At 41.5% G+C, this 14,599-nt stretch overlaps 1 protein-coding gene across 5 annotated transcripts in view; it reads left to right on the top strand.

The window, feature by feature from the left end:
* The window catches only part of LOC140480038 (palmdelphin-like), a 104,670-nt gene that overhangs the window by 52,761 nt on the left and 37,310 nt on the right, over positions 1-14,599 (top strand). For all 5 annotated transcript variants that reach the window (XM_072574587.1, XM_072574589.1, XM_072574586.1 and 2 more), the window contains exons 3-4: positions 5,777-5,857; positions 14,151-14,281. In XM_072574587.1, coding sequence (XP_072430688.1) covers positions 5,777-5,857; positions 14,151-14,281 — 212 coding nt within the window. The remainder of the gene's footprint in view (positions 1-5,776; positions 5,858-14,150; positions 14,282-14,599) is intronic.

The raw sequence follows: 14,599 nt of genomic DNA, 5'->3' as shown, positions 1-14,599 counted from the left end.
GTCCATTTTAATTATACATTGTGTTTCCATTTAATATGTATGTTAAAAGTCTTTTAATAGTATAGTCTTGCTGTAAACTATTACTGTCAATTGACAGATTTTGTCAAAACCTTTTGCTTTGTTCTCATCAGGACATTTGCCAATAACTAATATAAAAGCAAACAACGTCTTATGCTATAGCTGATGGATCAGCAAGTGAAATCTGATTGGTAAAGGCATTGCCATGGAGAACACACCAGTTAGATATGACTGAGAGTTAACCACCAAGCTTTGTTAAGATTTAAACCAGGCGGGTTGGCTCTAATTAGCCCATGCACTTCCCTTAAGAAATGACCCAGAGATGGGCTGTTACCTATTTTGTTAAGTTGAACAGATGTAATATGTACACAAATTCTTTCTGTGAAATTCCCCTTCACAGAGATATTCTTGTGCAAGCTATGTGTATGACAAAAAGCTATAACAAAATGTGTCTTTTTATCAACTACACTCAAATATTTATATTGTAATGAAACAAATGGTATAAATAATCTTTATTCATAATCATCGCGTGACACTAATTATAATCCAACTTACATTCCTGACATAACTGACGAAACAGGTGAGAAACCAAACAATTCAGTGAATTAAATTCTTTAGTAAAATTATTACTTGCTTAATCATTTTGCTTTATTTCAAAAAGTTAACAATTGGAAAAGTACGGCAGTACATTTAAAATGACAGTGTTAATGAGAGCTTCTCCTTTAACATCAATACCATTGTTAAAAAAAATGAAAATATTCAAAAAAAAACCAGAAAATGCTGCAAATTCTCAGCAGATCTGTGAAGATCAGTGGCCCTTCATCAAATCTGAAAAATGTTATGCGTTGTTAATGAGCTGTAACTGTGTTTTGAACTTTGGATTAAATTATAATTATGCTGAGAAACGTCTTGCCTCAGGAGAAATAATTTTACATTTGATCTATCAATTTTTTTCATAATGGTAAATGCAACCATGTTTTAAAATGTTTTTAAGATTGTTTGATATTTGAGTTTCTAACATGTATATTTTAATCTTTGCTTTAATTAAAATTTCTTTTTAAAAAGTGAAGGATATTCAAAGCATTTTATTTCCTCTTTTGCTGCCTGAGAATACAGTAATGTCATAGAATCATAGAGTCATAGAGATGTACAGCATAGAAACAGACCCTTCCGTCCAACCCATCCATGCCGACCAGATATCCCAACCCAATCTAGTCCCACCTGCCAGCACCCAGCCCATATCCCTCCAAACCCTTCCTATTCATATACCCATCCAACTGCCTTTTAAATGTTGCAATTGAACCAGCCTCCACAACATCCTCTGGCAGCTCATTCCATACATATATCACCCTCTGTGTGAAAACGTTGCCCCGTAGGTTGCCCCGTAGGTCTCTAGTTCTGGACTCCGCGATCCCAGGGAAAAGACTTTGCCTATTTACCCTATCCATGCCCCTCATAATCTTGGAAACTCTATAAGGTCACCCCTCAGCCTCCAAAGCTCCAAGGAAAACAGCCCCAGCCTGTTCAGCTTCTCCCTATAGCTCAAATCCTCCAACCCTGGCAACATCTTTGTAAATCTTTTCTGAACCCTTTCAAGTTTCACAACATCTTTCCAAAAGGAAGGAGACCAGAATTGCACACAATATTCCAACAGTGGCCTAACCAATGTCCTGTACAGCCGCAACATGACCTTCCAACTCCTGTACTCAATATTCTGACCAATAAAGGAAAGTGTACTAAACGCCTTCTTCACTATCCTATCTACCTGCGACTCCACTTTCAAGGAGATGTGAACCTGCACTCCAAGGTCTCTTTGTTCAGCAACACTCCCTAGGACTCCCTAAATGTAAAAGTCCTGCTAAGATTTGAATTCACAAAATGCAGCACCTCGCATTTATCTGAATTAAACTCCATCTGCCACTTCTCAGCCCATTGGCCTATCTGGTCAAGATCCTGTTGTAATCTGAGGTAACCCTCTTCGCTGCCTACTACACCTCCAATTTTGGTGTCATCTGCAAACTCACTCACTGTACCTCTTATGCTCGCATCCAAATCCAAAAAGTAGAGGACCCAGCATCAATCCTTGTGGCACTCCACTGGTTACAGGCCTCCAGTCTGAAAAAGAACCCTCCAATACCACCCTCTCACTTCTACCTTTGAGCCAGTTCTATATCCAAATAGCTAGTTCTCCCTGTATTCCATGAGATCTAACCTTGCTAATCACTCTCCCATGGGGAACCTTGTCGAACGCCTTATTGAAGTTCATATAGATCACATCTACCACTCTGCCCTCATCAATCCTCTTTGTTACTTCTTCAAAAAACTCAATCAAGTTTGTGACACATGATTTCCCACGCACAAAGCCATGTTGACTATCCCAAATCAGTCCTTGCATTTCCAAATATATGTACATCCTGTCCCTCAGGATTCCCTCCAACAACTTGCCCACTACCCACGTCAGGCCCACCGGTCTATAGTTCCTAGCTTGTCCTTACCACCCTTCTTAAACAATGACACCAGTCTTCCGGCACCTCACCTGTGACCAACGATGATACAAATATCTCAGCAAGAGGCCCAGCAATCACTTCTCCAGCTTCCCACAGAGTTCTCGGGTACACCTGATCAGGTCCTGGGGATTTATCCACCTTTACCCTTTCAAGACATCCAGCACTTCCTCCTCTGTAATCTGGACATTTTGCAAGATGGCACCATCTATTTCCCGATAGTCAATATCTTCCATATCCTTTTCCACAGTAAATACTGATGCAAAATATTCATTTAGTATCTCCCCCATCTTCTGCTGCTCCACACAAAGGCCACCTTGCTGATCTTTGAGGGGCCCTATTCTCTCCCTAGTTACCCTTTTGTCCTTAATGTTTTTGTAAAAACTCTGTGGATTCTCCTTAATTCTATTTGCCAAAGCTATCTCATGTCCCCTTTTTGCCCTTCTGATTTCCCTCTTAAGTATACTCCTACTTCCTTTATACTCTTCTAAGGATTCACTCGATCTATCCTGTCCATACCTGACATATGCTTCCCTTTTCTTAACCAAACCCTCAATTTCTTTTTGTCATCCAGCATTCCCTATACCTACCAGCTTTTCCTTTCACCCTGACAGGAATATACTTTTTCTGGATTCTCATTATCTCATTCCTGAAGGCTTCCCATTTTCCAGCCGTCCCTTTACCTGCGAACATCTGCCCCCAATCAGCTTTTGAAAGTTCTTGCCTAATACCGTCAAAATTAGCCTTTCTCCAATTTCGAACTTCAACTTTTAGATCTGGTCTGTCCTTTTGCATCACTATTTTAAATCTAATAGAATTATGGGCACTGGCCCCAAAGTGCTCCCCCACTGACACCTCAGTCACCTGCCCTGTCTTATTTCCCAAGAGTAGGTCAAGTTTTGCAACTTCTCTAATAGGTACATCCACATACTGAATCAGAAAATTGTCTTGTACATACTTAACAAATTCCTTTCCATCTGAACCTTTAACGCTATGGCAGTCACAGTCGATGTTTGGAAAGTTAAAATCCCCTACCACAACCACCCTATTACTCTTACAGATAACTGAGATCCCCTTACAATCTTGTTTCTCAATTTCCCTCTGACTATTAGAGGGTATATAATATAATCTCAATAAGGTTATCATCCCTTTCTTATTTCTCAGTTCCACCCAAATAACTTCCCTGGATGTATTTCCGGGAATATCCTCCCTCAGCACAGCTGTAACGCTATCCCTTATCAAAAACGTCACTCCCCCTCCTTTCTTGCCTCCCTTTCTATCCTTCCTATAGCATTTGTATCCTGGAACATTAAGCTGCCAGTCCTGCCCATCCCTGAGCCATGTTTCAGTAATTGCTATGATATCCCAGTCCCATGTTCTTAACCATGCCCTGAGTTCATCTGCCTTCTCTGTTAGGCCCTTTGCATTGAAATAAATGCAGTTTAATTTATTAATCCTACCTTGTCCCTGCCTGCCCTGACTGTTTGACTCGCTTTTGTTCTCAACTGTATCAGTCTCAAATTGATCTCTTTCCTCACTATCTCCCTGGGTCCCACCCTTCCCCCCCCCCCCCCGCCCCCGTCCTTACTAGTTTAAATCCTCCCGAGCAGCTCTAGCAAATTTCCCTGCCAGTATATTAGTTCCCTTCCAATTTAGTTGCAATCCGTCCTTCTTGTACAGGTCACTTCTACCTCAAAAGAGATTCCAATGATCCAAAAATGTGAATCCTTCTCCCATACACCAGCTCCTCAGCCATGCATTCATCTGCTCTATCCTCCTATTCCTGCCCTCACTAGCTCATAGCACTGGGAGTAATTCACATATTAATACTCTCAAGAACCTCCTTTTTTAATTTCTGCCTAACTCTCTCTAATCTCCCTTCAGAATTTCAACCTTTTCCCTTCCTATGTCATTGGTTCCAATGTGGACAATGACCTCTTGCTGGCCCCTCTCCCCTGTGAGAACATTCTGCACCCTCTCTGAGACATCCTTGCTCCTGGCACCAGGGAAGCAACACACCATTCTGCTTTGTCGCTACTGGCCACAAAAACATCTGTCTGTACCTCGGACTACAGAATCCCTTTACACAATTGATCTATTGGAACGTGATGCACCCCTCCTTGCATTAGAGCCAGTCTCAATACCAGAAACTTGTGTGTTTGTGCTACGTTCCCCTGAGAATCCATCACCCCCTACATTTTCCAAAACAGCATACCTGTTTGAAATGGGTATATCCACAAATGACTCCTGCACTAGGTGCCTACCTCTCTTACCTTTCCTGGAGTTAACCCATCTCTGTGACTGTATCTGAGGCTTCCCCCCCCTTCCTATAACTGCCATCATCACATACTGTTGCTGTTGCAAATTCCTCATTGCTTCTAACTATCTCTCCAACTGATCCATTCAATCTGATAAGATTCACGTCCAACAGCATATATGGCAGATATAATCCACAGTAACCCTTAAACTCTCTTTCAACTCCCACATCTGACAAGAAGTAGGTATCACTGTACTAAAGGCCATTTTTGCTCCTTCACAATCTACAGACCCAGAAAATAACACCGTCTTGATTCCTTTACAAAACACTGCCCCAGTTAAATTAATAGTTATGGCTTATATTTTAAGTTTAATCAAGAGACAAATCTCCAAAAACATATAATCAAGAAAGAACCCACTCTACTCACTACTGCAGCCTTTCTATTGGGCACACTTACAACAACGATTAACCTAGCTGATTCTGTGCTGTGAACTTTGCCCAAACAGGTTCCTCCAAAATCAGCCATGAATTTCACTGTTTGTTAATTTTCCCAGATGCACTCCAATGTCCAGCGATACATGACTTTAAAACAACAAAGGCAGTATAACTGTGCAGGTTCTCTCTCTCTCTCTCTCCTGTACTGACCTCACCATGTGCTTCCTTTGTCTGTTCTTCTCCCTTTTAAAACTGCCATTGTTTTGACTTTTTTTTCCAAAGTTCCAAAACAATGCAACAGCAATTAATGTATTTGATTACATATCTTGCTGATGACACCACTGTTGTTAGCCACCTGCAGATTCCATGATGTGACTCTTGATTCAACCTAACATCAATCAATACAAAATCTTGGTCATTGGATCATCTTGAGTAAGGATTTTGGCATTAATAGCAAGTGCTATTTTTTTGCTGTTGATTGCAGGTTACGTTATAGTTAATAACACCATTGATAAATTAAATAAAATTGACAAATTCTTGTATTTCAATTCTAATCTTCCAGGACAAGAGGAAAATACAAGAGAAAATTACCAGACAAAGATTTGAAGTGGATGAGGAGAAACTGAAGCTTAAGCACTTAAAGGTAGCGTGCCATGGCAACCAGTACTCAACATAACCTCTGTTTCCAACTTCTATTCCATCATTCTCCTGAAAACTGCCCAAGTTTGAGCCTGATGTCCAAAACTTTCATCTCATATTTTGACCAAGTATACGATTCTAATCATAGAGTCATACAGTGGCACGGAAACAGACCCTTTGGTCTAACCAGTCCATGCCAAACATAACTCCAATCTAAACTAGTCCCACCTGCCTGCTCCTGGCCAATATTTCTCCAAACCTTTCCTCTTCATATACTTGTGAAAACGTCTTTTAAATGTTGTAATTATGCCATCATTCCTCACTTCCTCTGAAGTTCATTCCAGACACAAACCACCCTCTGTTTAAAAAAATTTGCCCCTCATATCTTTTTAAATCTCACCTTAAAAATGTGCCCCCAAGACTTGAAATCCACCATCCTCGGAAAAAGGCAACTACCATTAACCCTAACTATACCCCTCCTGATTTTATAAACTTCTACAAGATAGTTTTGGTCCTCACTGGCAGACTGCCTTCTGAGATCTTACAGTTGTTGTTGATCTATCCACATGTTTGCTAATTACTGCTACATATTATATCGGCATTGAAAGGGCAGTAGGTGCAATCTATGTGCCAGCTGCCTTTACCTCTTCACTAGCCTTGAGCAACCTACCAGAGATCCACTACGTATACAAGGTTTGAGGTGCCCAATACTTGATATCACATTTAATTACCAGCCTTAAATTTTGTTGCATTTGAATTTAGTATAAAAGAGCATAAAAGACAGTCGTGTCTTACTTTTATTTTCAATTTTATATAAGAGGTGCCAAAGATTTGCAAGCAACCTAATGAAATTTCTTCAGTAACAAACTACTTCCAACTGAGTCTTGAAAAAGGGAATCAGTCTCTAATTGAACTCAGGATACAGCTATTTAAAGCAATGTGACCTTATGCTCTTAAAGAGTCAAACTAATTTATACACAGCTATACTTCCAAATTTATTATCCAGTGTTGCATTGAGAAATACATTTGAGGTTATATAAGCCTATAATATTCTGTAATTCATGATAAGCAACATTAACTGAGACCTGCCAGTCACTTTAGTAAAAATTGCTCCTAGTGATATATTCACTCTTATACAAAGATTATCATAACTGGGTAAAATAGAGAATTAACAATCTAGGATTAAAGATTAAATGTTATTTAACACAAGGGTTAGAAATTAATTGACGTAAAAACAATGACTGCAGATGCTGGAAACCAGATTCTGGATTAGTGGTGCTGGAAGAGCACAGCAGTTCAGGCAGCATCCAAATAGCTTCGAAATCGACGTTTCGGGCAAAAGCCCTTCATGAAGGGCTTTTGCCTGAAACGTCGATTTCGAAGCTATTTGGATGCTGCCTGAACTGCTGTGCTCTTCCAGCACCACTAATCCAGAATTAGAAATTAATTGGATAGGAACTTGTAGTCAATAATGTTTACATTTTCATTTGAAAGAGAACTTAAGTTTTTTTTAAATTATGTTTCCGAAAATAGTTTTCTAATAAAAGGCATGATGGAAGTCTTTTTTTAATAATATAGATATCAATCAGTAAGAAACAAAGCAATGGTATGGAGCAATTGAAATACCCTACTTATATGGCTAGTCCAGTTCAGTTTCTGGTCAATGATAGCCCCAAGGGCATTGCTATAGGGGATTAAGTGATGGTAACACCATTGAACTTTAAGGGACAGTCGTTAAAATCCGATTCTTACTTCTATGCGCCTCCCTCCCACCATGCCATGCCTCAAAATGTAACATTGAGCATGTTCTCACAGGCTCACACTTTTTTTGAAGGGAAAAGAAGCTGTGAGATCTTTGGAACACATTTGAGAAATTCAAAAACACAGTGGCATCTTATAAGTTCATCTGTGATCATTACTGCTTCACAAACCTTAGTTAAATCAATTTGACGTGATCAATGACATTATGTGTGACCAAGATCAATGCATAGGCTGCACAGGAAGAGTAATATGATTGCAGATGTGTGTCTGTGGGTGCCTATTTAATGCAAGCAACCTTGCTCAGGCCTTACGTGGGAAGACATGGCAAGACAGAGATACTGTGAGCATCCAAATGAGTGAGCACTAAAAGAGTAAGCCAAAACTCCCAGAGATACATCCTGTGCTTGACCATGAGATGATTTGATGTCTCTTTGTGCAAAGTAACACAGCAGATCATTGCAAGGTATAGTGTCAGTGAGTTCCAAAGAGCAGTGAAGAAGTGACCCTGTCTTGCGAAGTGGTCCAAGATAGCACATGTTGATGAAATAAGGTTTGCGTTTGGTTTATGGAGAGTGGAGACATGCACTGCCCAAACAGCATGCAATGAGATGTTGGGGGGTGGTGGCTAATTATGGAGATGCAGAGAACACATTGGCAAGCTGCAGCGGTCAGACAACCACTCCGAATTTCAAGTTGGAATTATTTTATTTCCCACAGTATTCCACACTGATTGTGAACTGCGATGAAATAGAAACATTGAAACACAGAAAATAGCTACAGGAATAGGCCATTCGAGCCTGCACCACCATTCAATATGATCATGGCTGATCATGCAATCTCAGTATCCCATTCCCACGTTCTCTCCATACCCTCTATTCCTTTTAGTCGCAAGGGCCATGTCCAGCCCCCACTTGAATATATTTTTAAAAAGTGAGCCAGCCCCAACAGGTTCCTGTGGGAGAGAATTCCACCAATTCACAACTGAGTGAAGAAATTCTTCTTCATCTTAGTCCTGAATGGCTTACCCCTTACTCTTAGACTATGACCCCTAGTTCTGGATTTCCCCAACATTGGGAACATTCTTCATATATTCAGCCTATCCAATCCCAACAGGATTTCATATTTTTCAATGAGATTCTCCCTCTCATTCTTCTAAATTCCAGTGACTACAAGTCCAGTCAATCCAGTCTTTCCTCATACGTCAGTCCTGCCATTTCAGGAATCAGTCTGGTGAACCTTCGCTGGACTCCCTCAACAGTAAGAATGTCCTTCCTCAGACTAGGGGACCAAAACTGTGCACATTACTCAAGGTGTGGACTCACCAAGGCCCTGTCTCACTGCAGCAAGCCATTCTTACTCCAATATTCAAAACAAATAGAAAGCAGGCTACACCACCAGTGCTTCATTCAGAGGCTCATTGAAGAGGTTACCTAGTATGGTGATGAACGCCTGAAAACGAACCTTCCAGCTCAGCGATCAAACCTACAGCCAGAACTCAAAATCTCTCACACTGAAGGCCAGTATGCCATTAGCTTTCCTCACCACCTGCTGCACCTACATGCCAACCTTCAGCAACTGTTCCAACATGACACCCAGGTCTGGTTGCACCTCACCCTTTTCCTAAACTGCTACCATCTAGATAAATGAGATGAGATTAGCTAATAAGAAAATGTTAGTGCAGCCAGTAGCATTTCACCACTTAGTAGTGAGATTCTCAGTTCGCCATTGAGTCCTAACCGTATTTTAAAAGGAATATGACATCAAGAATCTCATTTTTCCATTCTTGCTGCATTCTCCCAAATCCTTTGCCATTACCCATATCGCCCAAGGGCTGGGAAGATTCTAACTTCTATAAAATATCTGTACCAGTTTATACATAATAAGCAGATAATAAAAGGTGGAGTGGATTCTTTTGGAGCCAAAGTAGATGATAATATGCTCAGAGAAGTAGAGCAAGGCCTTAATACGTAATGAGTTTTTTTTGTATCAGTGTCTAATAAAGAAGATGAACTGAATAACTGGAACTCGTGTGAAAATTAAAAGGGAGCTATGCTTCAGGTAGATAAGTGACTTGGCCTGGACTGTGTGCATCCCAGGTTGCTAAAGGATGTATCAGTGAAGATAACCAAAGGGCTTACCTTAATATTTCAACCTTCCCTACATATGGGCAAGGTGACAAAGCACTGGTTAATGCAAATGTGGCAACTTTACTCAAGAAAGCCTGCAAGGACAGTCCAGCAACTACTGTCCAATTAGTTTAGCATGGGTAGGGTTGGGGAAGGGGGTAAGGTTTTGAATCCTTAGTCAAGGAAGAAAAACTACATGCATTTGGAGAAGAAAAATTAAAAAAACTGAGGATTCAGGAAATCAGAAACAAAAATAGAAATTGCTGGAACATCTCATCTGGTCTGGCAGCATCTGTGGAAAGAGATCAGAGTTAATGTTTCAGGTCCAGTGACGCTTCTTCAGAATCTTCAGGTGATGTTTTGTTGCATTTGGAGAGGTTTGAGATAATTAGGGACAGCCAATACAGATTTGTGAAAGGCAGGTCATGTTTGAGTTATCTAATTGAACTTTTTGATGAACTACTAGAAAAAGGTGGGGGTGGCAATAAATGTGGTGGATGTTACCGATGGATTTTAAGGAGATGTTTGACAAGTTATCATATAAAAGACACTTGCACAATAAGATAACCAATTTGCAATTGGATTTAAAAGACATTTTCTTAGTGACAGAGAGGGGCAAGTCACGGCAAATGGTTACCGTATATACTTGAGCAATATCGATCTCATGTAAAAACCAGCCACCCATTTTTGGCCAAATATCCTGGAATTCTCCACATATTTTGTGTAAATGTTGACCCTATTTCTTCACATAACAGGTCAATGTTAATGAGTCAGTGTGCCGGTTGTCACGTCCCGATCCAGCCTTCCATTATGCCGGTAGTTCCGCTCCACTCCTGGTCTTCCAGTCCGCTGGCTGTTGAGATCCAAGCCGCATTTTCAGAATTACCATAATCCTTTCTTCTTCATTCCTTTAGAGATCAGTTGGGCTTCTGCTAATGATATGGTATGAATTTTGATGAGCATGAATTTCAGCCCCTCAAAAATAGTATCCATGTAACAGTCGACCCCATAAACTTAACTTTATAAAGTAGTCAAAAAAATGCAACTAATACTCCAGCATACGCAGTATTTTTTCAGACTGGAGGGTAGTGGACATTGATCTTGCCAAATATCAGTGTTACAATCACCGCTTTCTTTTTGCTATGTGTAAATAACAGGTGATCTAGATGCTGAATATCTGTTGCATCTTGCTCAAGAGTTTAAAATTGGTGACGAACATGTGAGTGGTGGATCAGCTGCTTTCTTTGCAACCTCCCTGATTGACTACACCAAAGGTTGAAGTTCTTTATATTTAGCAGACAGTTATACATTACTTTAAAGGAAAGGTGGTATTCTGTTGAAACAAGGAGTCACTCACCAAAGTTTACTTGAGTTGAAAAGAACACACACACACTTACTCTCTCTCTCCCCTCCCTTTTTGGGTGTTCCTGAGATGTTAGGGTTTATTGCAGCCGTTGCTCTGGATGCACTCTCCGCTACATTGAGGAGACAGGACGCCTACTCACAGAGCGCTTCAGAGAACACCTCGGGACACCCGTACCAATCAACCCCACTGTCCCATGGCCAAACATTTCAGCTCCCCCTCCCCCGCTGCCAAGAACATGCAGGTCCTAGGCCTCCTCCATTGCCACTCCCTTACTATCCATCGCCTGGAGGAAGGACGCCTCACCTTCCGCCTCAGGTCCCTCCAACCCCGTAGCATCAATGTGGATTTCACCAGTTACCTCATCTCTCCTCCCCCTCCACCTTAGCCCGATTCCAACCTTCCAGCTCAGTACCATCCTCATGATCTGTCCCATCTGTCCATCTTCCTCGCACCTATCCACTCCACTTTCCCCCTGACATATCACCTTTAACCCCAGCTCCATCCACCTATTGCATTCTCAGCTACTTTCCCGCCAGCCCCACCCCCCTTCCATTTATCTCTCCACCCCCCGAGGCTCCCAGCCTCATTCCTGATGAAGGGCTTTTTGCCTGAAACATCGATTTTTCTGCCCCTCAGATGCTGCCTGACCTGTTGTGCTTTTCCAGCACCACACTCTTGGCTCTAATATTTTCACCTTTGTAAGGGTTTAACCTGAGACCACAGTTAGTTGGTTAATTTCTGGGATCATCAGCAGTGTTGTTGTGGAATCATCTCAAGTTCTCAGTGGCCTCATCACCAACTTTGTTTCTTGCAACATGGATAGAGAGAAGCTTTCTCAGCCTGTTTCAGAGCAGCTGTCAAAAATCCATCTCTGCTGCCAAAAGCAGTTCCTTGAAGTACGATTTGGCTACACATTCTGTGTGTTGGAGCTTTATTGTTTTACAAGCTTCAAAATAGATTCATAGAGTCATAGATTTATACAATTCAGAAAAGACCCTTCTGCCCATCAAGTCTGCACTGACATAACAACCACTAATGGCACGCTAATCCAAATTTCCTGTACTTGCACCATATCTTTGGAAGTTATGGTATTTGAAGTACTCATTCAAATATTTTTAAAAGTTTGCAAGGCTTCCAGCCTTCATTACCTTCTCAGGCAATGCATTCCAGATTCCTACCGCTCACTAAGTGAAAATGTTTTCCCCAAATTCCCTTCTTGCCCTTTACCCTAAAACCATGTCCTCACACGATTGACCCCTCAACCTAGGGGAACACTGCTCTCTATTTACTCCATCTGTATCCTTCGTAATCTTATACACCTCAATCATGTCGCCATTCAGTCTTCTCTGTTCTAAAGCAAACAGTAAAAGCCTATCTAGTCTCTCCTTTTAACTCAATTGCTCCATCCCAGGTAACATCCTGGTAAACCTACTCTGTACTCGCTCATGTTTCACATCCTGTAGTAAGGTGACCAGAACTGCACTCCAGTTATGGCCTATCCAATGTTCTGAACAGCTCAAACATTACCTACTTCCTCTTATAATCTATTCCACGACTGATGAAAGCAAGTGTATCATTGGCTTCTTAACTGCCCTATTCACATGCTCTGCCGACTTCAGAGATCTGCAAATAATTACCCAAAGATCCCTCTGTTCCTCTAAGCTACCCAGTCTCCTGCCATTCATTAAATATTCCCTCATTTTGTTTCTTCTTCCAAAGTGCATCACCAGGGTTAGACACCATCTGCCACTGCACTGCCCATCTGACCAACCCATCTATAACCTGTAACCTACAACTAACTTATTCACTGCTTACCACTCTACCAATCTTGCAGGTGATGTTTTCATTTCCAATGTGTGAAGATTCTCATATTGGTGCAAACTAGATCGGAGGCCACTCCATGCCTCCTGGAAGGGCAGCTGGGGAGGACGTTGTCTGACCCACTGTGATCTCCAGCATTTGTTGTTTCCAGTATAACACCTACCCCATTCCAGCCCACAAATGCCATCACTCTCTGTCTCCTCTGTGAGGCCACTTCACCCAACCCCAGCCCTTACTGTTTGCTCACCATACCTCCTGACCTTCCCCTCTCTGAGGCTGAATGTACTGCCTTTGGCAAAGGACTCAGCTTCATACCCTTACGCCCCCACCTTAATGAATTTTGGCTTGTCATGATGTTGAACTGTTTTCCTGCCGTTTCCATCATCGTACTCACTTCTTCAGGCAGGAATCCTGCACCCCACACAACCCCTGCACCCCACCCCTCCATTTCACTGATCCCTTCACTCACCTCAAATATTCACCCTCCACTTGGACCCTTTTCCTGGCCTCTCGCATGCCCTCGATCTCTTCAATCAAAACTGCTGAGGTAACATGGGCCACCTCAATTTCTCTGTCCCTCTCACCCACTCTAATCTGTCCCCTTTTGAAATTGCTGTACTTTGCTCTCTCTGGTCCTACCCTAACATTGTTATCAAACTGGCCGACAAAGGTGGTGCTCTTGTAGTCTGGTGCACTGATCTTTACCTTGTGGAAGCTCAACGACAAGTCCCGGACACTTCTTCCTACCACCCCCTAGACCACGAGCCCATATCTGAACATCAAGCCATTGTTGACAGGATAACACCAACCTCAATACCTCTGAACATCTTGCTCCCCACTGCCTCCAACCTTATCATTTCCCAAACCCAGACAGCCCAGTTCTTCTTCCTTCCCAAAATCCACACACTAGCCTGCCCTGTTAGGCCCATCGTATCAGCCATTTCCTGCCCCACCAAGCTCATTTCAGCCCACCTTGACTCCATCTGCTCTCCACCCTTTCAGATTTTTCCCATTCGACAACCACAAAGATGAGAGATCTGCCTGTACTGCTCACAAAACAAAGCTTTTCACTGTACTCAGGTACATGTGACAACAATCAATCAAATCATCACCTCTAAGCTCCTTTTTCTGATGAAGTAGGAGGTTGATAAAAATTGCCAGATGTTGTGATGAAGTGCTGTGTTAATGGAAAACATGTCCTAATGTAGTGCTATTTCAAACAGTCAAAGAGTTTGCGAGAAAGATGGCTCTTGGAGGGAGTAACCACCATCTATCCTCAAGAAGAAGAGGCAATGAAGAAGCAGCACCAAGAAGATCAGCTTCAATCAAAGAAACTGGAACAAAATATTTTCAGGTAAACCCAAGAAAAAGTTGTCATGCTATTACAATCAGTGAAATAATATTTCAGAGCATTGTCTGCAGTTAAGGAGTGGACATACTAAATGAAGCCATAACCAGGAAAGAATGGCACAATTTTCATCAAAATTGCCTGTTGGAAAACTTGACGGGCTTTACACCTCAATTAATTTTACTCTCCACTTAACCTTTCAAAATAATATTGGCAAAACTGGAAATCTAGCACTCAACATGATCCTAGAGTCCCAAGATCAGTGAGTTCCCTTTGTATGAAGTATATATTAAGCTCAATTATCTTAATTTATTTTATGTAATA

This window comes from Chiloscyllium punctatum, chromosome 7 (assembly GCF_047496795.1).
Source record: "Chiloscyllium punctatum isolate Juve2018m chromosome 7, sChiPun1.3, whole genome shotgun sequence".
NCBI classification, from domain to species: domain Eukaryota; kingdom Metazoa; phylum Chordata; class Chondrichthyes; order Orectolobiformes; family Hemiscylliidae; genus Chiloscyllium; species Chiloscyllium punctatum.
This window is presented reverse-complemented; position numbering and strand designations above follow the sequence as displayed.